Below are 23,333 nucleotides of genomic sequence, written 5' to 3' on the forward strand. Positions count from 1 at the left end.
GTGACAAGACGAGGCAGGATGTGGAGGAGGGAGGACAGAGGGACAGGAAAGGAGGCGAGGATGTCACTCACAGCCCAGAGGTCAGGACGCACAGCAAAGGGACATAATGAAACAGGACAGTGGCAGAATGAGTCCACTGTCCACAGGGCAAACATGCTTCTGCTTATGGTGTACATGATCGTGATGTGTGGTGAAGCTGGAACACAAACTGAGAGGATCTGCTTTATTGCATTACAACCGCCTCATTAATCAGAGGAACTTCATTCATCTCCACTTCAAACACGGCCGTAACAGCATCTGAAACACAGTTGAAGAGGAAGTTGTTAGCACTGATGTTGCACAATATTGTAGAGAAACTGTCCCTACTTATTTCCTTTTGTGGTATTCGGATATTTCCTTTTTGGGGTAAAATGGATATATGAAAGCAAAAATCTAATACCTCTTCCCCTTAGCGTATTGACATCTTTTAGATTGTTGCTTTTAAATTGTCTATTGTTTTTACTTGTACTTGTTTTATGGTGTGTGGGCTGTGCTGTGGAATTGTTTGTATGTTTTGATTGTTTATTTGACTGTACAGCACTTTGGTCTGGAGGTTTTAAAGTGCTTTATAAATAAAGCTGTATTGTATCATGATAAATAACACTAGAATTAGGTGAGAAACAGGTCAAATGCCTTGATAAATTACAATGTAAAAAATAAATACTCTACATATTTAAAAGTAATTCAATAGATGTTTTACTTTCGTATTTAAAGCCATTCTTTTGTTGCCCAGAACACTATTAGAGAAATATTGTGGAGCCTGCCACTGTTCTTGTGGACATCTAGTCCGGAGAACAATGCTGCGATGTCCCACTGTGCAGCCAAGCTTTTCAGACCCCAGCCATGCCAGACCACAGGCTGAGAGCTCCTATTGTCAGGAGCAGGGCAGAGCAGGGGAACAACCACCGACAGTGTGGCTGTGCTCCTGCGCAGACGGGGGGGGGGCTGACGTCAGGATGGTAAACGCTGATCTATGGTCATTCATCGCACCGCTCCATCGGCTTAGTGTGCTGATGTCATTCAGCGGGCTAGACCTGCATCTATTACTCTGCTGAGGATGGCAGACGTCAGGCTAGCATGATCACACACTGGCTACAATGAATGAGTAATGCATCACGTTATGGCAGCTATAATTCAGAAGGTCATAAAATAGACAGTTTGCTTTTTGTCTGGGTCTTTGAATTATTGCCTCTGCATTCTTTCACAGGCATGCTTTGATTTTATGAATATGTAAACATGTACAAATTCATTTGGATGCTCATGGCAAAATACATACAGTATCTAGTCACATAATGTCCTATTATGTATTATAACATTTACAACCACTTAAATGAATAACATGAAACACTATATACATACACATGTTTTTTGTCCTTGTTCTGCTTGCTTTTTTCTGGTGTGAACTGTGTGCATGTGAACTAGAAGTCTCTTTTCTCTCAGGGTGAAGCAGCTCAGATAAGAGACTAAATTCATAAGCCATATTACATCTTCCCTACTCTGTCACACACACACACACACACACACACACACACACACACACACACACACACACACACACACACACACACACACACACACACACACACACACACACACACACACACACACACACACACACACACACACACACACACACACACACACACACACACACACACACACACACACACACTTACGCCTCACCCCACAATAAGCCCTAAAACGAAAACTAGGCAGAGGGTCGAGGGAGAAGAGAAAAGGGGGCTTTGCCATGGCAACCCCAGTGTCAGCCAGCCATTTCTTCTTAATCCCCCCCCCAGTTCAATGTCGCGCCCTCTGAGAGACCCCCTCTCTACAGCTGAATATTTCTTTTGTGTTGAAAGACTCTGTAAATGTGTGTGTGTGTGTGTGTGTGTGTGTGTGTGTGTGTGTGTGTGTGTGTGTGTGTGTGTGTGTGTGAGGGATCATGGAGGGGGAGGATTGGGGTTAGCGGGGGGGAGATCATAGCTAACCCAGCTTAAATGGGGGGCCAAGCTGCAGGCCACAGAGTCTCAACATTACATCGGGCGTACCAACCAAAGATCAAATCACACACACACACACACACACACACACACACACACACACACACACACACACACACACACACACACACACACACACACACACACACACACACACACATTTAAACACTATATTGATGGAGGGAGATAATCTTCTGAAATGGCAGATAATTACATCGTATGGCAAACAGCCGGGCCCTTCCTCCTCGAGCCTAGCGCTGACAAACATCTTTTTTTTTTCGCAACGAAACTCTCGTGGTATCTGGCTCTTTCCTGAGCAGGCCACTTTACATTACAGACAAAAGCGGTTTTGGAGGAGTGGGTGGGGAGAGGCGTCAGCTGCTAGACAAAATTAAAAGGCCTCTATTTGTCCCCGACAATAAACGTCCCCATCTTTGGAGCTCCTCCACAGCTGCAGCCAGATAGGCTTTCATTTCTAACTGCACACTAATAGAGAGCAGTGTCTCCTTCCTCGACTATAAGCCGATTTAGTGTGCAGGATAAAAATTCAAGCAGCTTTATAGTCATCTCTCTGAGTTGCCTTTCCACCGAGGAAGAGGACAAAAGAATGTGACACATGGTGGATACTCGGTAATAGAGAAACTACGGATTTTGTGAAGCTGTTTTAATGATGTGCAGTATACCTGATGGAAATAATCTTCACGGAGTCACAGACGTCAAGAGGTGCATTGTGAACACCTATAGATAGAAGACAAAAGCAGATAACAAGACGAACAGTTAGAGGCAAAGCAATGGGCTGGAGACCGACTTCTATATTGCACAGACGGAGGGGAAAAGGCTTTTTCTGACTATCTATTATATAAATGCACAATTCATTTGGTTTTCACTAAAGGTTTCCTAATCAACAGGCAATTAATGTCCAGTGCATCCTCCGGAAATCCCAAAACGCTCTTCCCCCGGGGCTGAGCTATGGAAGCGAGGGGAGGAAGTGCCAGTGGTGTGTCTCTGGGTGGTCCGATGTGGCCGTGGGCGAGACTTTAATGTAGCTGCATGTCCACTCCAGTGTATACTGTACATTCAGCCATAATGACTAACAGACTGCCTGTAGGGGCCTAACACGCCCCTCCATGCCTACAGATGCATATGCTCCACTTTAATGGCAGCCTTCAGACTTTATTTGAAGTGTGCTGTGGTGTTTAGAAAAAAAACGGAACCCCGGATTTTTCAGAAGGGAGGAAAAACATGACTTTGACGACCTACAGTGCCCTCGGCCTAATATTTGGCCCTGGTGGGTTCATTATATTAAGTGGCCATTTAAACCATTCAAACTGTGGATAATTGCAGTGTCGCTGCTTTGTGGTGGTTCTGTTTCAAGGATATAAAAATCTGGGCATGCCAAACATCTGGCTGGGGTATTAAATGTGACATAGGCTGCGGACATAATTCTAAAAAAGTATAATGTCAGGAAAACTTGGCCAAAGAAACCAACTAAATTTGATGGTCTGTGCAGCTTCTAGCACTGTTATTTTCTTCTGTCGTGTAGCCGAAGTGTACATTGTACTTGGTTAACTGTGCATATCTGAGCTGACTTAACGAACATTATGAAACAGGGAAAATGCTCCATGTAAATCTAGTCTATTTGAGAGCAAAGGGCACATTGTAACACAAGGTGCAGAGTCTGTTCAACAAGTGCAAAGGCATGAACCAAAATCAAAGGCATGGAGTTAGTGCCTTGGGACTGATTGGCAGGGTGGGGTCGTTCTGTGACCCTTGACCTTTTTAACCCCTAGGAATGTTGTTGTGCCGGTGCGTGTATTGTTCCAGCCTCCCTGAGGAGCCCCAGCAGTGTATCAGATGAATGTGAACGCTGTGAGGGCTTCTCCTTTCCCCCCCCCCCCCCCTTAAAAACTCCCTTTTCTTCCCCTAATCCTTTTTTTTCTGCTCTTCATCCTCAGACTTCAACAAACAAAAGGTATCAACAGGTCTAGAGTGTGCTGTTGTTCTGAAGTGCACATGCATGGAGAGAGCCTACTTACGTGGGTGCCAGGCTTACCTAAAAGACCTACTAGGATTCAGTAAACATGAACCTTATCGCTCATCAAATAAGCCACTGTTTTTATTGGTCCACTCTCCATATCTGAGAGATCTGAGTATCTTCAGGCAGTCTGAGAGTCTGGCTCTGGAGGAAGTCACCAGCAGTCGAGGGAAACTGACAGATGAGAGGGCCAGACAGACAATTACTGGCCAGGTATGTCCTTTATATCCACCTAGGGCTGGTCAGAGGAAATGGAGGAATTTATGATGTCATAAAAAAGTGCCAGAAGAGAAGTGCCTGAGAACAGGTTGTTTCTGGAGCAGGAGCCATAAAAGACTCCTGCGGCTTCCGCTCCCCCCCGACTACCACCCGAGATGATAACACGAGACTGAGCGCCCGAGATATATGTGTGTAGTTCAACCTCCCTATATATCGAGTGGCATAATATTTTGTTAACAGCTATGAAGCAAATGTGTCATTATATATTAGATTCTAGAGATGGAGAGCAAAATAAATACACAACCTAAGTTCTGTGCATGTAAAGATTTTTTTTAGGTACTAGCACCATGTCAATATTTTCCTTTTGTGGTTCTTTATACTTGTCCTCGTCAACAATGCAGTAGAAAAGAAATCTAAAAACATACATGCAAACGTATGAATGCTAAAAAGTGATGCTGAATTTATATACATTTGTTGTATAATTTAATGACTTGAATACTCTTATAATTAATAGTTGTATCCCCAAAAGGAAACCCGCTGAAAAACGTTTCTAAAAAAATACATTTAAAGCTGTTTTTATGTTTATCTCCCTCAATCTCTAACCCCTGTTGTACAGTTGAAACCACAACAAAAACAAACCTTTACACAGGAAACATCTTCAACAAGACGACACCATCTGCCACCTCACGCTAAGCAGGTGTAAGGAAGAGAAAGCCTTAAACGTTCTATTTAGACATGAAGGACACCCGTTCCTTTTTGCAAGCACGCACACAAATTCACATCTATACGTACACACACACTACACTTCTCTTCCTACTACAAAAAGATAGAGAAACACTCGCAGTCGTAGTGCTTGTTAAAATAAAAAAAGGAAGAGAGAAGGCGGTTATTTGCTCTACAACCTCACTGAGGAGGTTTCCCATTGTAAAAAGGAATGGCTGCCCTGTTTCCTTTCATCCCTCTCTGAGGCACGCTGCCTTTGTCTCATAGAGGACAGAACAACCAGCCTCCCGGCCACGCTACACCGGTCAAATACCAGGGAACTACCGCTGAGGAGGAGGAGGAGGAGGAAGAGAGACAGAAAGAGAGGAGGGGGAGATAAGGTGTGAGTGTTAATCTGAGGCAAGGCTGACCAGTCTAGAAAAAAGGTGCGTGTGAAATAAAACCTGTCATTAAATCTCAGTGGAGCTACGAACACCTGGCAGCAAACTGCACTTCAAAAAGATGTCAGACTTGTTGACACCGAAGAAAAAATGCTATGTATCACTTTAGAAGCTCAAATTATGACCACCTGTTTTTACTTTTCTTTCCTCCTTATTAAAAGGTAGCAACTGTATGTGAGCAGTTAAAGACTCAGAGGTTAGAAAGGCAGGTCTACAGTTTTTTTCTTTCCCCCCTTCCAATTCTGCACTTTCATGCCAGCTCAGCAGAATGAAGGAAGTTCCTGTATATGGGGCACTGTATAGGGGTAAAGTGAGCTTAAGTCCTCCCCAAAACCAGCCGCAGCCGGCCGAATGTAAAGCTTTACGTTCTAGTCCTCACGGACTGCCTCAGCACCCAGACCTCACTGTCACACCTCATAAAGCAGAGCTCAAGCAGTGGGGTTGTGTTTAAAGCCAAGGGGAAAGATAAGGCGAAATAAGGACAAATAAGAAGGAAAATAAGAACGCCCCTATTCAGGAAACTGTATGTAGCAAACAGAGTGAAAAGCCCTTGACAAAAGCTCTTTAGCTGAAACTCTGATGGCATGTCTCCAGTATGCTGAAAAAGAAAATATACTTTCGGGACAAATTGCAGGAAACATAAGGAAGTGAAAAAGCCATTGAGGGATTTTTAACACCATAATCCTCTCTTCTTATTTCTAGTTTTAGCTTAGCTGTCGAGAGGGAAGCGAGGGCCCGCAAGTTTATTTTCAAATAGTCCACAAAGAATGCCTGTCATTTCCTGGCGTTCCCCACTTCCATATGAAAGCCCCCGTTCCTTAAGGAACAATGGGAAAGATTCCAAAATGTCCATGGGGACTTTTAGGCATGGCGATACAATAGAGAGCATGTTGTGACAGAATTGAGACAGGCTGTTTCTCTCACCTGTGACAAGATCGGAACTAATGCAATGTTTTTGTCTTTCAGCGAGCATACTCCATGATTAAAGCAGCCACACAAAAGCTTCAACATCCCATAAATGAGCTGAGAGTGGAGTCTAATGGAGGCCCTGAATCTGTCTTTGACAACTCACTAGAATATCCTTTATTCATCATACCTAGGGAACATTTTAGAGTGAGTTTCTAGATAAAAGCATCAAAATGTTTAGACAAGTTTCTGACTTTATTAAGCATATAGTGCTAAAAATACATTATATCAGAGAATAGAGGGAGTAAATGTAACAGGTTCCCCTCATCCCTAATCATGGTTTTCTTATACATCAATTGACATGTGACTCCAATTACAACCACACACAGTCACACCAAAGCTGTAAGAGTGTATCAGTTAAGTTAAAGAACACGTTTGGTCTTTTAGTTGAAAGAGTTCAAATGTCATGTGCTCCTGAACAGGCCAATAGGATCTTAAAGTCACCTGGCTCGACCCGACCTGAGCCTTTGGCTAGACAAGAGGTCAGAGGTCGTCCACTCAACTAGATAGGCAGTATGTCGATATGCCTGAGGCAGGGGCCAGGGGTCTCCACTAACCTAACCTTTCCATTTACCCAACACTGTAGCTGAACTGAAGAAAAGCACAAACGCACACATGTGCAAACACGGGATCCTGCTGCTATGAACTCATTCGCCCCTTAACCTCATTTACCTGTGATGCATGAACACAAAGCGTATGTGGTAAACAGCTGCGATTAGATCTTCTGCTTTGGATCCATAGATAAGTCTGAGGTGGAAAAAAAAGGACACAGGCATTACTTAAGTCTTCTGAAAAGAAGTTGACATCTGTAGTTGACATCTGTGCTTTTTATGTCTTCCAGATGACTCAGGGATAATGGATTAAAAAGTGTACATATTGCATTAATGACTTAAAAAGAGGGGAAGCAAGTTTGAAAGAGTTTTTCTTCCTCACACTTTTGCATTTTATGTTCGATCACAGCCGGGAAGATCTGGGGGTCATGTGATGCTATCAAAATGTCCTTTTCACAGACTAAAAAAAAACAATAAGAGTTTTATTTTTTTATTTTACAGTTCTATGAGAAGACGATGATGACGGATGAACTGTGATCTGTGGTTGAGAGCCTCATCCACCGTGATAGCAGGTTACTTCTGACATAATTGCAGGTTGCAGCTGATGATCACATGTGATAATGAATTACACAAGAATGATGATCATAGTTCCAGCAGGGGATTAGAGAAGCCAACATCTAACCACCTCCCTGCCCGCATAACAGCAGCAGGAAGACACTGGCTTGGCTCCATTCACCCAGCCTGATAACTCTCTGAGAGCAACTCTAACTGAATGAAGCCAAAGAGATAAGCACTTTGCTGCTCCACGATTTAAAAATCAGGAAGATGCTGCTTTTTCTCTTCACAAGGGACAAAGTTAATTATATGTAAGTCAGCCTCGAGAAGAATAAAAGGTCAGTTAATCTATTGTAGATTTCTCTATTAAAATAACACATAATTTTCCCACTGTATATGTACAAGAAATGTAAGTGCAAACAGTTAAAAGTCAGCATTTGGTAAGTGCTTGTTTTTCTATAAAAAGCCATGCATTTTTCATTAAGAGCACGCTGTGTACAATCCATAGCCAGTTAAATGCAGTGCTGCACTAAGCGTCTAGAATCTACTTCTTCCCAATGGCAGAAAGAATTTATGGAGACTGCCTCATTAACCTTAAGGCATATTAGTGCTTGGCACTGCATGCTGAGAGCTAAGCAAGACTGATTGTCTCAGCTGCTTTAGAATAATCAGAAGGGTCAGAGCACAGTGGCACAGTGGACCCAAAACGGAGTATAAAATGCTCGTGATGAAGTGTGTTTATTTGGTCAGTGCATCCTCTCAGTGTGCCCACCCTGAAAATGGCAGTCTGGCTTTTTTGCCATGTGCTGGAGGCCCAAATCCGGGAGGAAGTCAGATGCGCACAGACTGTTTCCGAGAATTTGGGATGCGCACAGCCACGCTTACAGTCTGAACAATTTAAATGACTGTCTGCATTTAAAAAAAATGCAAACATTTGAAAAAACGCGCATGCATTATGTTGAGAATCACTAAACACTATATATTTTAATTGCATCAGTTATTTCTTTCTATTTTGCCTATTCATTACCGGGCTGAGTTACGCACCCGTCCACAGAGGGATACCATCATGAGTCACGGCTTGGCGAGAGACGGGTGGCGGCTGAGAATGATCGCTGTCTGCTTTCTGCTCTTCAAGTGTCTCACGCAGATTATTTGGGGTAGGAGGGCTGCTGTAATGTCGATACAATGACAGATGGTCCACACAAAGCCGGTGCGCATTGTTCAGCTGGAATATAATAGCCCCGATTTATCAGTGTTCGCCGACTTTCAGGCCCCATACACTGTGTGGTGAGTGAAATGAATCAAAGTTGTATTGTTTGGGAGGCTCCCAGTAGGATTCCTTTGGACTGCACCGGCTGTTTAAACATAATCTTAAAACTTTCAAAGCAGCGGAAGCAGCATTTATCTGTACACTGTGTAGTAGGCTACCATCGACGCGTCTCGCAAAGCGTTATAAAAGTTGTAAAGTGCAGAAAAAACTGCCGAAATCTCGTTTTGTCCCTCTAGTCACACGGAGGCTCTTATGAAATGAACCGGAGACACGCTTTTCTATTCGCTGCTAGTTTCACATGCGCTCGTGTTGGAGACGTAAAGCCCCCTCATTAGAACTGAGCGCCAACCCAGACCCCGGCACACATTATCACAGTTTCACAATCATCCCATGTGCATATTCAGCAGAATATCCACACTTTCTTTAGATAGGCTACATTGATGAATTATAGACGCTTAATTTCTAAATTCTAAATACAGAATCGGTTTGCATAGTTTTAACTGGATTAAACAGAAAATGCTTACTGTTTTTAGGTTATCCTACATTTTACATGATGGCATACTTACGCAATTTCCCTTCCTCGGCTGCAGGTAAAACTGCAGGATTCAGAGTCCAGTCGAGGTGGACTGATGCGTTTTCTTCAAGTCTGCCACAGTGGGTATTTTCACTCTCATCACTTCCGTCCGAGTCCAACTCTCCACCGACTGAGCGCCTGCCTCTCGGATCCACAGATTACGTCTGTTTGAGAGGCAGGAGGGAGGGCATCCGGTTTACAGGGATCACCAGGAGGACCGGGATTGGCTCAGAGGAGATAGCTTGATAAAATGCGTGCCTGCCATTGGACGGCAGGGCAGGAGGGGAGGGGGCATTCGTGTATTATTCAGGAGAAACCGGGTGGGGAGTGAAAGAGGAGGATACTCAAAGCGGAATATGCAGACAATGCCTTGTGTCTCAGAATTTCACATTTCATTGGTGGATTTATTCACCACAGTTTATGGTTTCCAATAATCTCATCAAATGGACTAACAGGCTAATTGGGGCATTTATGATAACCCAATAGTGTTTGTACTAGCTGTTAGTATATTTATGACCTCAGAGTTCTGAACAGGCACTAGGATCACTGTAATAACCACAAATATACTTAATATAGGAAAATTATGGAATATTAATAAAATCATATTTGTGAAAGATCAGAAGTGGATTTCTCTTTTAAGTTTTTCTTTCTAAGTCTGTTCTATTTTTAAATAAAATTAAACATGCTGGACTCAGACGATGGGAGTGAAAATGTATAAATTAATCAAACAACCCTTTTTTGCATCAAACATCAAACCTAAAGAAAGCGCATGTGTGTTTGTGTCTGCACATGGGACATTTTGTGTGTGTGTCCATGCATGTGAGTGTGTCTGTGTGAGAGTGTGTTTGTGTGTGTTTCTGCTGTATGTAGGCTACGAGACAGCTGGAACTGCAGAATTTTCCACACAGGAGTAGGGGAGGGAATGGTGCATGGATAATTCTCTCTTCAGATCCTCTGGTACTCGCTCCGAGAGTACTCAGCTGAATCAATACTGCTCAAAGCTTTCTCGTGTTCCCTCTCACATCAGTGCTACTGTTAGGAGTCCGGGGCAGACCATTTTAGGTGTTTTCTAGAGATGATTATTTAAATTATAAAAGCCACCACTTCTTCTTGGATAATTGCAATGCTAAATCACCCTTGACCTACAGGCCTCCCGCATCACACACATTCACATCCAAAACTGTGAGTTGTTAACCTGCATACTGAGCCGGTGTGTGAGCAGACAGAGAAATCCTAATAGCCACAGCAGGGGCTCTTCTCTCTCCGGTAGTCATGGTGATTGAACACATTTCTCCACACATCAAGAGAGGCGGTCTGTCTGTGCTGCACCACACAGGCCTTTATTAGGCCCAGACCCTTGGACTGGAAGGAAGGAAGCACCAAGTGGAGGATCACACCCATTTCATTGTGACTCTACAATTTTATGACAGTCAGGAGGCCGTCCACCACAAATTAGTTATTTTTCGGGGAGACTCTCTGCTCTTGTCTCGGTTAAACCGATAAAATGGCACGCTCAAATCTCAACAAAGCGGCACATCATCTGATTATTGTGCGGATTTGAAGGCTAATTTGCATAACTGGTGGGAATGATGCTCTCAGAAGTATAGCACCTAGATTTATTCAGTATTCAGTCTAATTTCTAACATCCATACGAGAGCAACAGCCTTGGCTTGATTTCCTTTAAGCTTCTAATCTCTTTTTCCTCTTAATTTAGCTGCAGCTTCAATCACAGCTCTTTCACAAATCTAACCGCGTGGGAGTTTATGTGTGTGACTGCTATCATGTGAAAACCTTATAATTCCATAGTCGGTGAAATTCATATCTTCATTTTAATTCAAGGGTCATGCGGTTGTCAATGGGTTTTAAGATTTTGGCACCACTTACTGATAAGGCAACCCTAGCAACAATTCCATTAATTTTTGACTTTTAATTCAGTTATAAGCCGTTAATAAGGACATACTTGGCTGGCTGGAGTTTATTTTTCAATGGACCCGCCTCTGAAACACTTCAAAGGATCCATTTCACTGTGTGTGCTGTGTGCTCTGCGTGTGTGACCATTACATTGGGTTTCATCCCTCTATAATTATTAACCACAAATGAACATTGATAACCTGTGACTTCAAGCCTCACTAGAAAGTGGAACAAGTCACCACCCACTACCTTTTAAATGCTAAATAACACATAATGTCTAAATTATAGAAGCCACAAGCATTTGTGCATGCTTTCATATTCTCTATAAACAGATTCTGCATATGAAACTTGCACAGGCGATGGTTGTATGCAGGGAAATAGTTAGTGTGAGGAGCAAAAGGGGCAGAATACATAGGCCGACTGTTATCAATGAGCATCGCACGGATAAAGGAAGTCTTGGCCTGGATATCCGCTGGCTCCACCACAACCTGAAAAACATTGCCCCTTGCACCCAGAGGCTTATTGTCATTTTAGGATGAGTTCCAGGATTAATGGATTACTAACATTTGTGATGCATGTATTACCTAAAAAACAAAAACAAACAAGTCAAGGGAAATGTTCACAACCTGGCAATACAGAAGTTGTTCTCGATTAAAACTAATATAAAGCTTTAAATGGTCATTGGTAAATGGACTGTATTTATAAAGCGCTTTAACCAGTCTTTACGACCCCTCAAAGCACTTTCACATTCTATAAGTCATCATTCACACCTCATTCAAACACTGTTGGCCATGGAGATATATAGGCAAGGTCTCGAACCCACAACCTTCTGGTCAAAAGACGGCCACACTACCCCACAGTCACAGTCGCCCAAATCAAGACTATGTTACTGTTGGATGAATTAATAAAACATTATTGTTCCTAAAATAAAAACATTGCATTCATTGTATTCCATCCTAGCTTAACTCAAAACACTACACCATAGTAGCTTATTGTGGCTAATATTGTCTACTATAATGTTAGCAAACTAGATCTTGTTGTGTTTGATAATGTTGAGTCAGATCGCTTGTCAATATGACTCCTTTCACAAGTGTTTACCCAACGTTTAAGCATCTCGCCAATAAACATTTAAATATGTGTTTTCATCCATTTGAAAGCTCTTTACGTTTACATTCATATGTGTGTGATCCAGACTCTAGTCAGCCCTGGACTTAACACAAATGGAAAGTGTCCGATGTGCTACTGTTGATTACCATGACAACGTATTAAGCTGAGGCTTAAAACCATGGCTGTCCCATACTGTGCCTAGTAAGAGTGACATCTCCAACTGCTCCAGTAATGAGCTGTCTAACATGCTGTCATCCTCCACAGATGGAGCACATACTGTACAGTAGGACACATTTAAGATAATTAGTCAGGCAGACATTTGAAAGGAATATTTTCACATTTTAGGAAATATGTTTATTACCTTTATTTTTTAGAGTTAGACAAGGAGATTGAGAATATTGTCGAATAGGTGAGTGGTAACACTTTTCTCATCTAAAGGCCTTTGCCTTTGCACAGTCTTCAAAGAGTTCAGAACAGTCATTGTATAGTGTGTTATCCATCCTCTGGGTCTGAAAGACTGAGGCTAATGTAGAAATGCTTAAATCTGAAATCTCTGATATATCCAGTATTGAGCTAGTTGCTAGAAGAAGTCTGATTGTATAGAAGTCTATGAGAAAAAAGGATCCTACTTATCACATGATTTGGTACTTCACTACACATTCTCCCAATTAGTTTATGGTCTTATTAGCTTGTTTCAAGTGTGCTCAAATTCAAAATGATGTTCATTTTGTAAATGATGGTCCCGTAAACAGATTTTAAAGCGACATTATGCTCTATGGCGAGTTAACCTTTTTAAGGACAAGTCAATGCTGTATTGTGCACTCACATAATACATTTCATTTGTCACAACTAATAGAAGAATAACATTTATCGGACTCTGTGTTCAAGGTTTCAGTGCATAATGAGATTTTCATATAGAGTATGCAGAAATCTCAGCAAAAAAGTAAATGAAGGTATTTTCCAAAATGTCAAACTATTCCTTTAATATTTAGCAGTCAAACCTTTATCTGCAAGCTAGAGTTACAAGCACATGGCCACCATTAAAGGCCCAGTGCTTTGTAATTTGGAAATCCAGATATCAATTGTTTTTCTGAAAACAGAACACTGGGGTGTATTATCAATACCAATCACAAACAAATCGTTTTTTGTTAGTTTTTGTTTGCCCTCAAACGTAAGTAGCTATAAAATCAGGGTAATCATTAGACACACACAGGTTTTGTTTACTTGATGGGTCAGAACATCTTCATATAGCTGTTATCTGGTAACTGTTCTCATGCAGCTAATTGCCACCACAGTGTGAGCACCTTATCTCACATCATCAACAGTATGGCACAATCCCCGGCAACCCCGGACCACCTCCACTAACCCCGCGTACAACTCTGCCATCATGGATGCCTCCTGTCGGGTTTCATTCTTGCTCGATGCCAGGAGCAAATTCTGCGTCTCAATTAATCACTGAGTTTCTAATGGAATGCTTCCCTTCAGGATGAGGCCCATCACAGAGGGGGCTGCCGTCAGTGCTGTCGGTGAAGCTGCTCTGATTGCCTTAATACACTCCCAGCTTTGGAGTCACTGCAGATGTCTGCTAATTGTGGTGATTATGGTGAACGGAGGGGGGTAGGAATATGTAATGAATTTCCCATTGCTTTCATGCCTCACATCCTTTGGTTATGTGCATCTGCTACACAAGCGGAGCATCCGCAGGGTTTGGAGACGGACAAAAGTGAAATGGGGGATTGGGCATGGGCTTTTGGACGGGCAGCTATTCTAGCGGCAAGTGCAGCCAGATTGGGACCATTTATTCTTTTACTTCTGTTCATTGCTGCTACAATGCTGGTTTTAATTCCTCTGCACTTCTGCTCTATGCTCTTGTTCTGTCACCTCTTTTCTCCTCTTCTATACAAATCTATGAGTGGGTGGACGACTCTAACAACCTTAAGCACCGTTCCCAAGGGCCAAAATGAGATCCAGTTTACACTTATCAAGTCAAATTGAGCCTATTTAGTCTAAATAGCCCAGAATAGCAGATGTGTATAGGGATGCTGAAAACCATTGAATTACAGGGGGAAACGCTAGCCTAACTCTGTCCTGAGGTAACAAAAACGTTTTTCCCATTGCCTTAAAACATCTTTTTTTTTGTTCAATCTTCTCTAAAACATCGGATTAAATATAACAATCTGTGTGTTTTTTGGGGGGTTTAGAATGTTCTGCTTTTGGTTACCCCCGGTTACAGTCTTTATGATAAACTATGATGACCAGCTGCTGGCTATAGCGTTACATTTAATACAGAGAGTACATTTTCTTATCTTACTCTCAGCAAGAGAGCAAATAAACGTGTATCCAAAAATGTGAAATAACTACAGTACCTTAAGGATTTAAATTTAAATTATGAATATGAAATATTAAATAAATACTGCGCATAATGCCTTTAATCATTTTAAGCAGATTGTGAATTGGAGTGATGGATCAGAAAAGATGTTGAGCACCTTCCAGGAGCCACTAAACATGCATCCCATTTGTATCCAATATAAAGCACTACTCCCGACTCCAGAGGCAGAAATAAACAAAATATGAAATCTGTTACACATTCCTCGTGTCAGAAACACTGTTTAATTTTTTTTTTTTTACTGGATAAATAAAACTGGTGGTGGTGCATATTTAAAAGTCAAATGTAAATTGCTTGTGCAGCTTAACAACCTATTAAACTGAGAGGATTATACACGCAACCTGAATTTCTGCACATTTTTCTCTTCATGATTATCATGCCACTCTTGGACATGCTACTCTGGACGTTGAACCGTAACAAATCATATTCATACATTTAGCATATTAATGAAGTTATATCAGACATTTTCTCTCCTCTGTGCAAATGCAAACATGCCTGATTTATTGTGTATGTGCCTTTTGCAAGGCAAGAGTTAGCTAATTCCTTTGGGGCGAGTGCCCTTCCTGTCACACTGATCAAAGACTTTCTCTTGATATGAGCATAAACTGCTCCATGCCCCATCACCATCAATGTCTGTGCATGCGTGTGAGCTTGTGCGTGTGTGTTTGTGCGAGTGTATGTCTATGTGTGTGTGAGGTTGGGGGTGCTGTGTGTGTGCATATCCATCCCCCATCACCAGAGGCTGTATTATGCATTGTTGTTGGCATGGCCTACATGCTCATCCAAGCATGGTCCAGTGTGGTACAGTACACACGTCTTCCCATCCCCACCGCACTCCCCTGTCCTGTCCGCAGGCCCGCTTCATTTACCTTTGCTCCTGAATTAATGCTAGTTAACTGTCACATTAACTCAGATCTGTTGGCCCCGCTTTGTCAACAACATTATACTAGCCTCAGCGTGTGATAGCCAGGGTTATTTTTGCTTTGCTACACAGCACACGCATGAGCTGAGTTCACCTCAATGTATGTAGTCTACCTAAAGCTGCAACCATCCATAACATAATCGGAATAAAAAGCACAGTTGTGTAACATTTTAAAGCTACATGCTGCTTTGTATTTTTCAGCAGAGAATGCAGGAAATGACCACAGTCATAAGAATATGAATACAAATATGAATGCTTAAGAATATGTAGTGGTTAGTGAGTGACAAAAAAAGGATCTTTGCAAAGTTTGTTGGTCAGTCGTGGCTTCAGTGCAGGTGTTTCATTCAGTGTTTCAATAGAGGCCAAACGCTGGGCGTGGACGCTCGATTGAATGAGTGCATGGCCTTGTATCTGTGTATGTCTTCACATGTACATGTGTGTGGAGCATATATTTGCCTTCCAGAAGCGAGTGTGTTAAATTCTCTTAGCATGTGTGACGAATCAAGTGGCTGGGAAAAGAGCAGCGCATTTCATGGCCTCTTTCGGCCTCTCACAAACTGAATTCTAAAGAGGCTATCGATCTGTCAAGGTCTCAATCCGAATGCCCAAATATCTAACTATCTTATCTCTATGGCTTTTCATAACCTTCTTTGCATCTGCCACTGTGTCTGTCTTTCTTCTTTTTTCCTTGCTCTTTTCTTTGAATAGATATCATGCAGAATGTGGTAGAGAGATGCAGCAAGAGTGTGAGACAGATAAAAAAGAGAGAGCATCCCCCACTCATACGTCTTTCATCCTAATCCGTAGTCTCTGTCCAAGAAAGGGCCTCCTTTTCACTTGTCTGCCCTAAAGCCTCTTATATGTGACCCCTCTGTGTCTCCCGCAGGCCTCTCTCCCACGGCCAGGAACAACACACACATAGACGCACACATCTGTGCATTTTTGTTTAAAAGTAATAAACCAAGTAAAGTTGCATGTGTTTGGTTTATATTGAAACGACGCAATGTTGCCACAAAAAAACAAGCAGTGGTCAGAATGCATTTGCTCCAAACACCATTACCCAAGCTGTCCAAAGTCACCATTTGCCAAACTGACAGAGCCTCTTATATGTTTTGCCCGAAGGTGAAGGCAAATTTACCGCCAGGCTGACTAACACAGCTGCTGGGAGAGCGTGTTTCTCGTTAAAGGAACTGACCTCAATAAAGATGGACGTTTGGCAGTGCGTTATGTAACTGACTGAGGATGATCCTGAGGCTGTGTGAATGTGTGTGTTGTTTTTTTGTGCGCCAATGCTTTCATGTTAGGGCCAGATTATGTGTGCATCTGCTCGCATGTGTGAATGTGTAAGGGAAGTATAATGAGGCATAATATGGTGTGCAAATGCTTACAAAGAATGTATGAGCATATCATGGCTGGTTAGGGATGTAGAAGAGTTTCTGGGGTTGAGAAATACATATTTTCCTTGCACCCTTTGCTTAATTTAAAAAACTGCAACTACCTTCTCAACAATTCCTTATAAATAATACTAAACAGTACATTAAGTACAAATTAAATATCTAACACAGCCAATGTAAAGATTAGAATGAAATAAAAAATGACCAAGAACATGGGAAAAGTCCCAGCCATACACTTAGTGGAAGTTATAGGATCATATGGGCCTGCAAGATACTTAACATTTTAAATAAAAGGAAAAAATGCAAATTAAATCAAAACATGTTGCAACTCATGTTCACGGTAGGTCGTAAATCTGATTGATTATAGTATACGGATGGTTTTCTGCAAAATGTCTTATCCAAGTGAAATAGATTTGTTAAGCCCTGTGGCCAACAAATCCTTTATCAAATATTATCTTCACGGTCTTAGATGTTCTCTTTTGTCTCTTTCTGACGCCACAGGCATCTGCAAAAACTGGTGCCACATACAAACATGTTTTAATTTGGTAACACAGTTGTAAACAACACTGACTGACCTTATTGCGCACAACTTTAACTTAAACGTGAGGATAGACTGAACCAAATTCTACAAAAACTACTGCTAAATGCCGTATTTGCTGTAGAGCACTCACAACAACGGGAGGGGGGACAAAACCCTTTGCTTAAATATTTATCCACAATCCATCATGTTAAAGTAAGAGCTTGTTGCATTTTTGATAGCCTGAGAACAAGTGTGAGTGTAAGACTGTGACCTGATCCTGTGACCCGTGGCAGAGCAACGACCACCACAATGTGCAACATGCAAAATCAGTGATATATTAAGTTAATATCTGCTGACCAATAAATCAACATTTATATAATAGATGTGTTTTTACTTTTCTTCTTTGGCTTCTGCAGCCGTAGCACAGCCCACCAACGAGGCGCACGCGCTGTTTTCCCTTGCAGCAAAAGGAAACATGAGTCAGGACAGGGTTAGTGAATGTCACAGAGCAGTGACAAAATATGTGGTGACACTCCTCATCCTCTCAGCACGGTACAATCTCCGGAGTTAGGGTATCATTCTGAGTGAAAAAAAAACATCCTTGATAACCATGCTTCAGAACTTCTTAAAACAAATTCATTAGAAATTCAAAAGGATGTACATTTGAAATGCAGATTTGGAAAATGATTTAGATTCTTAAAATGCCTTCAAACACCAATCCTGGTCCCAAATGCAGTCCCAAATCACAGTAACTCTAACCCTTGATATAAAAAATGAAACCCCCTGCTCTCCCAGAAAAAAAGCCAAACTACTGTCCTCATAGCAAGAACCTTTTCTGACCCCATATCATTTTAACACAGTCCCTTATAGCTATACTGTTAGTAACAGTATAGCTATAAGGGACTGTGTAACAGTGTTAGCTATAGGGTTATGCTTGAAAGAAACAACACATCTGTGGTCTTGGTGGCATGTGCAATATAGCTTAACTGGATGCTGCTTTATTCTGGAAAGATGCATACATACATATATACTAGTGCCACAATAAACATAGAAACCACACTTCCTATGGAGTTACAGTTATCCCTCAGAAGTGGTCGTACAGTAAACATATCACGCTGTACTCAGCCCTAACAGAGAGGCTCTCTGTCTGCACTGTAGTGAGAGATTTGATGCTGCTTGCACTCTGCCTGGTGTGACCCCACCCCTGGTAAATACAGGGTTGGAGGTTTCCTCCGTGGACAAAAATACACTTGCCTCTCAGCAGAGGGGAAAGGAAAGTCAGAATACTTTTCTCTCCTGCGGCAATTGTGCACAAGTAACTAAAAGACTTCTACACACAAGTGCCTTTTTTGTTGTAGATTTGCAGAGTTGTGACAAATCAGGGAATTAAAAAAGTTGACTGAGTGTCAAGTACATTTTGTAGAGGTGAGCAGAAATGCTGGTGATTGTCTGTGATAGCATGTTTGTAAAGGTTGGTTCAACTTTGTCTTGTTTTTGTCTTTTGTCCTTCATGAGCTCCCTTACTTACAAGCTGTGACGTCATCATTATGTAAACGTATTTCATGTTTGCACTTTGCTGAGGCCTGCAACTGACACAGGTACGGTCTCTGACCACCTTTTTACTGAAAGTGTGTTAAGACTCACCAACAGTGTCCTGCTTCTATCTCAAATGTGCACTAAGGGCTTCCTGTTTTGAGAAAATAGTTTTCTACTGGTTGAACTGAACAGGAAAAGAGATTCGAGTTACTTCCTTGTTTGAACTGGAAACACAAACTCTATTCAAACTCCATTGACTCCAGACCGGTGAGTAATGCATCAAGTGTATGATTGATAAGAGTCATTTTGATCTTTGTGGTTCTGTTAAATTTCACTTGCGGTGCTTATAAAAAACAAATAAATTACTTTTCTGTTGACATTTAGTCAGAACAACATCCCAACATGTTGTGATCATAATTGCATACATTCTGAAGTTTGTTGATTTTATCTCTTTACAGAAACAAGAACGTCAATGAAATCTCCTCAGAAACTCAAGTTTTTGAAGAAAATAATACGAATATATTGAAAAATAACATGAGATCCTGTCAGCTTCTGTCATAGAATGAAGATATTGCAGCACGTCATACCTGAAAATGAGTCACGTGGGACAAGAAAGTCAGGGGACAGGACTGAGAGACGTCTTCGACATAGTGATCAAAGCATCGCCGAATCGACTGCTAAGTCTGACATTCCAGCTGGGTGAGTCTCCTGAAGATAATATCATACACGCCCTATGTCTGATCGTTCTCCAGAAAGAGGGGCGGGCCCTGAACAAACTCCAGATGCTGAAAAACAACTTCCTTGCTCAACTTCTGGCTGAAAAGTGGCAGATGAGTGAAGGCAAATTAGAAGATTTTGCCACTCGTTGTGGTCATTTGCAAGAGTTTACAGGAGAATCTTTGGCACTGCTGGCTCGTATTTTCAAGGTTTTATCAGAACAGAGGCTTTGTGATACAACTCTGAGAAATTTAGCCTATAAGAGAGCCCTTTCAAGTGACAATCAGAAATCAAGCAACTGTGAGTACCTGGAGTACGACCAGTTTAGAGAGGAAGCTAAAGTTGTCTGTGGGCCTCAGTTTGCAGAGTGGTTGTGCTCCTCAAAGAATCAGATGTCTGAACAGGATCCCCATGGCCCCCCGGATAAAGAAAGTACAACTTTAAAAGTAGACCTGCCTCAAGATCAGTCCGAGAGAGCTTACAGTCTGCCTAGTCCACTGCAGGCGACCTCTTCAATGCCCTCATATCCCACTCATCTGGAGATAAGTTTACCCCCAACAGCCTCATATCGCGACAACAGAGTAACCCCAGAAACATCAGGTGCTTCCGAAATAAACACCCCTGCCCCCGTTGTTGGTGAATCTCAAACATCTCAGCCTGAATCCAGTGAACCTCCGATGTTTGGTGCGAAGAAACCCTTAAAGATGGAGGGAGCCGCAGAGGGCGGTGAGTTGGACAGTCTCATCACTCGGAAAGAGACTCTTCACCAAACCTCCAAACCAACCACTGAACCAACCTTTGCATTACCCACCGCAACCAGCAATTCTCTACCCAAGATGCCTGCTCCAAAGGAAGTGCATGAAAGTGAAGGTGCGGAGGTGGAGGAAGAGCCAATTTTTTACGCTTTTGTTATCTTCCACGCAGCTGAAGATGCAGATGTGGCTGAAAGCATGAAGGAAAGACTGGAAGAGGTCATGGATATTGAGGGTGCAACTTTTGGGGAATTTGCTGTTCCGGGGAGGAGCACTCTGAGGAGTGTGGAAGATGCTATCAACAACTCGGCCTACACTGTTCTGCTGCTTACCCGCAACTTCGACCGCATGCAAATGATGGAGGCAGACTCTGCTCTTGTAAACTCCATATATAAGAAACACAAAGATGGCACAGTTATTCCTCTCCTGCCAAGGGAGAACAGCCTGCCTAAAGATAGCTTCCCAATGGTTTTGAAGACAATAAATACACTCGACGAGAATAGGAACTTTGAAAGGAAAGTACGAAGGGTATTTTCTCCAACGCAAATTAAAAAACAGAGGGATATCTGGAATACAGAGCAGAAAGTGAAAATGCAGATGCAGAGACAGGAGACTCTGAAGAACTTAAATAGGTACCAAAAGCAATTAATTCGTGAGTGTACAAAAGCAGAGCTGCTGCAGAAAGATCACCTGAGGCTTTTATTGGAACAGGAACTTCACCTCGGCCCCAGAGGGCCACCAGAACAGCCACAAATCCACATTAATAACGCTAAGTACATAATGATTGGTAATGACTCTCGAATGAACGTTGGTTCGGATGAACATGCAGACAGAGATGATTCAATTAACAGAGATGAAGACTGCTCCTAATATTAAGATGTGTTAATGTCAGGGTCTAAATGTCACTGTGCCGTGCTGTGTACATGTGTGACATTTTCTGGGGTCAATATATTTTGAGAAACTGAGAAAAAAAAAAAATGTTTTTGTCTGAACCTTTATATATACAGTCTATGGTCTGAACACTAAAATATCAGAGCTGTAAAAAAAAACTGTAGAGTGTTTCATTGCATTTAAACCTGTTGGTGAAAGACAATTCTATTCAGTGACATGTTAATGATTTCAGGAGAGCTGTAAAGAGAGCCTCATGAACAAAGCATCAGAGGAATATTTAGCAGAGGACTGCCATCTACTGACCGAAATGTGATGTACAATTCCTGATCCCAGCAGCTGTATGATCCTACTGAAGACACCAGGGAGCAGCGTTGTCATGCGCTCTCTGTTGCCCTTCACAAGATCTCTGAAGTGCAGGGTCAACCAAATGCACCACTGTTCTGATATCTGAAAGCTAAGAGATTCAATAAAATCTTAATTTTAATATTTTCCAACATGTGTGTTTTTATGTGTACGAATATTTTAATCATTGTGTAAGGTACAGTTTTATATTATATTAACTGTAAAACTAAAACGTTTTTGGTGATCCGATCAAGTTGTAAGAACTTTAAACGATAATTATGATAATTTCTATCCTTTAACCTCGACTTTTATATCATCTCTTCATCTTTCAGCCTGTGTGACAACATTTCATGTTAAAGTTTATTTAGATTTTTTTTAATTCTTCCGAATAAATTGACTAGTTAACAATATTTTTCCATTTCATGAGTTTAATTATAATTTTTTAGTTTTTAAAGAAACACTTTTTTCCAACGATAGGGGCATCCTATTTGCTCAGAATTGCTTATGTCAGCAGGCTTGCACGCTTGTTATTCAGTTTGAACACATATCTAAGTGCAGGACTTTTCAGCATGTGCATATTGACCGTACACAGGATTGACTGAGTGCGGTTGATGTCTCGTTTTTTTCTCCTGCCCATATGAGTCTGCATTGCACTGACATATTTAAAAAATATAAGAAACTGATCTTGCCTGTTTCATTTTTCAATCTAAATATTGTAACTTTGCACTGTAATGAAGCAAAAACAAGACTTTTTTTTTTTAAGTTCACGAAACGTTGACAGTTTGCAGAGATACATGAGGTGGAATATGAACTTAAAACTCCCACTGAAGTGTCTAAAGTCTTACCTATACAAATTATGTGTCTACCAGAAATATTTGTTTTCAAAATCACCATTTGTTCCCATTTCTTGACATCTTAAGGATCTTAACATAATCTGTGTATACCAATCAGCAATATTACAATTATAAATCCCTAGCTTTGGTTCACATTTAGTTGCAGAAAATCAAAAAGTTAAAATATCATAATAAAAGATCAATGACCAAATAAATAGGTCAAATTCGTTGTTTATTATGACATTTCAAACAACAGAAAACAAAAATAGTGGACTGATATGCAAATTGTGTAGTGTGCCTTGTCGTATTAACAATACATTTAAAAGTGTATAAATAAGTATTTCAGATGTAATATAAAATAAAGAACACACAGCATCCTAAATGTAAATTATGTGTCTGCAAATCAGCCAATCGTTTTTAACTGGAGGGTAACATTTTGTAAATACTTAAAAAGGTTGTTCCTTTCTTTTTTTAAACAATATCTGGGAATTAGCATCGAGGGAATTAGTCATACAACCCTATGCCGCTCCAGTCCCCTCGGTTTGTGTTACATGGTGGTGACTTCTGACTGTCAGGACCGAGTAGACTGGGTGGGTGGATCGCGCATGCGCAGTGAGCTCTATCCTCCTATCAGTGCCGCAGGAAAA

At 41.5% G+C, this 23,333-nt stretch overlaps 1 protein-coding gene and 1 long non-coding RNA gene across 3 annotated transcripts; one reads left to right on the top strand and one right to left on the bottom strand.

Moving 5' to 3' along the window:
- LOC117488956 lies at positions 1–9,828 on the bottom strand. The gene is made up of 3 exons (XR_004556555.1): positions 9,368–9,828; positions 2,726–2,780; positions 1–297 (listed from the first exon to the last, which is right to left on the bottom strand). It is a non-coding gene; the product is annotated as an uncharacterized LOC117488956 (long non-coding RNA).
- Positions 9,829–19,158: 9,330 nt separating this feature from the next.
- ticam1 (toll-like receptor adaptor molecule 1) lies at positions 19,159–22,002 on the top strand. 2 transcript variants are annotated; one of them, XM_034138115.1, is made up of 2 exons: positions 19,159–19,418; positions 19,701–22,002. In XM_034138115.1, exon 2 carries the CDS (start codon positions 19,745–19,747, stop codon positions 21,488–21,490), a length of 1,746 nt encoding a protein of 581 aa, XP_033994006.1. In that variant the 5' UTR covers positions 19,159–19,418; positions 19,701–19,744; the 3' UTR covers positions 21,491–22,002. The 2 variants fall into 2 exon arrangements, with proteins under 2 accessions (XP_033994006.1, XP_033994005.1); XM_034138114.1 differs by having other exon boundaries at positions 19,160–19,418; positions 19,610–22,002.
- The last annotated feature ends 1,331 nt before the right edge of the window (positions 22,003–23,333 follow it).

Source organism: Trematomus bernacchii, unplaced genomic scaffold (genome assembly GCF_902827165.1).
Source record: "Trematomus bernacchii unplaced genomic scaffold, fTreBer1.1, whole genome shotgun sequence".
Classification (NCBI taxonomy): Eukaryota; Metazoa; Chordata; class Actinopteri; order Perciformes; family Nototheniidae; genus Trematomus; species Trematomus bernacchii.

Coding starts and splice junctions, on each gene's coding strand:
- ticam1 (XM_034138115.1), top strand. CDS start 19,745: ATGAGTCACGTGGGACAAGAAAGTCAGGGGACAGGACTGAGAGACGTC.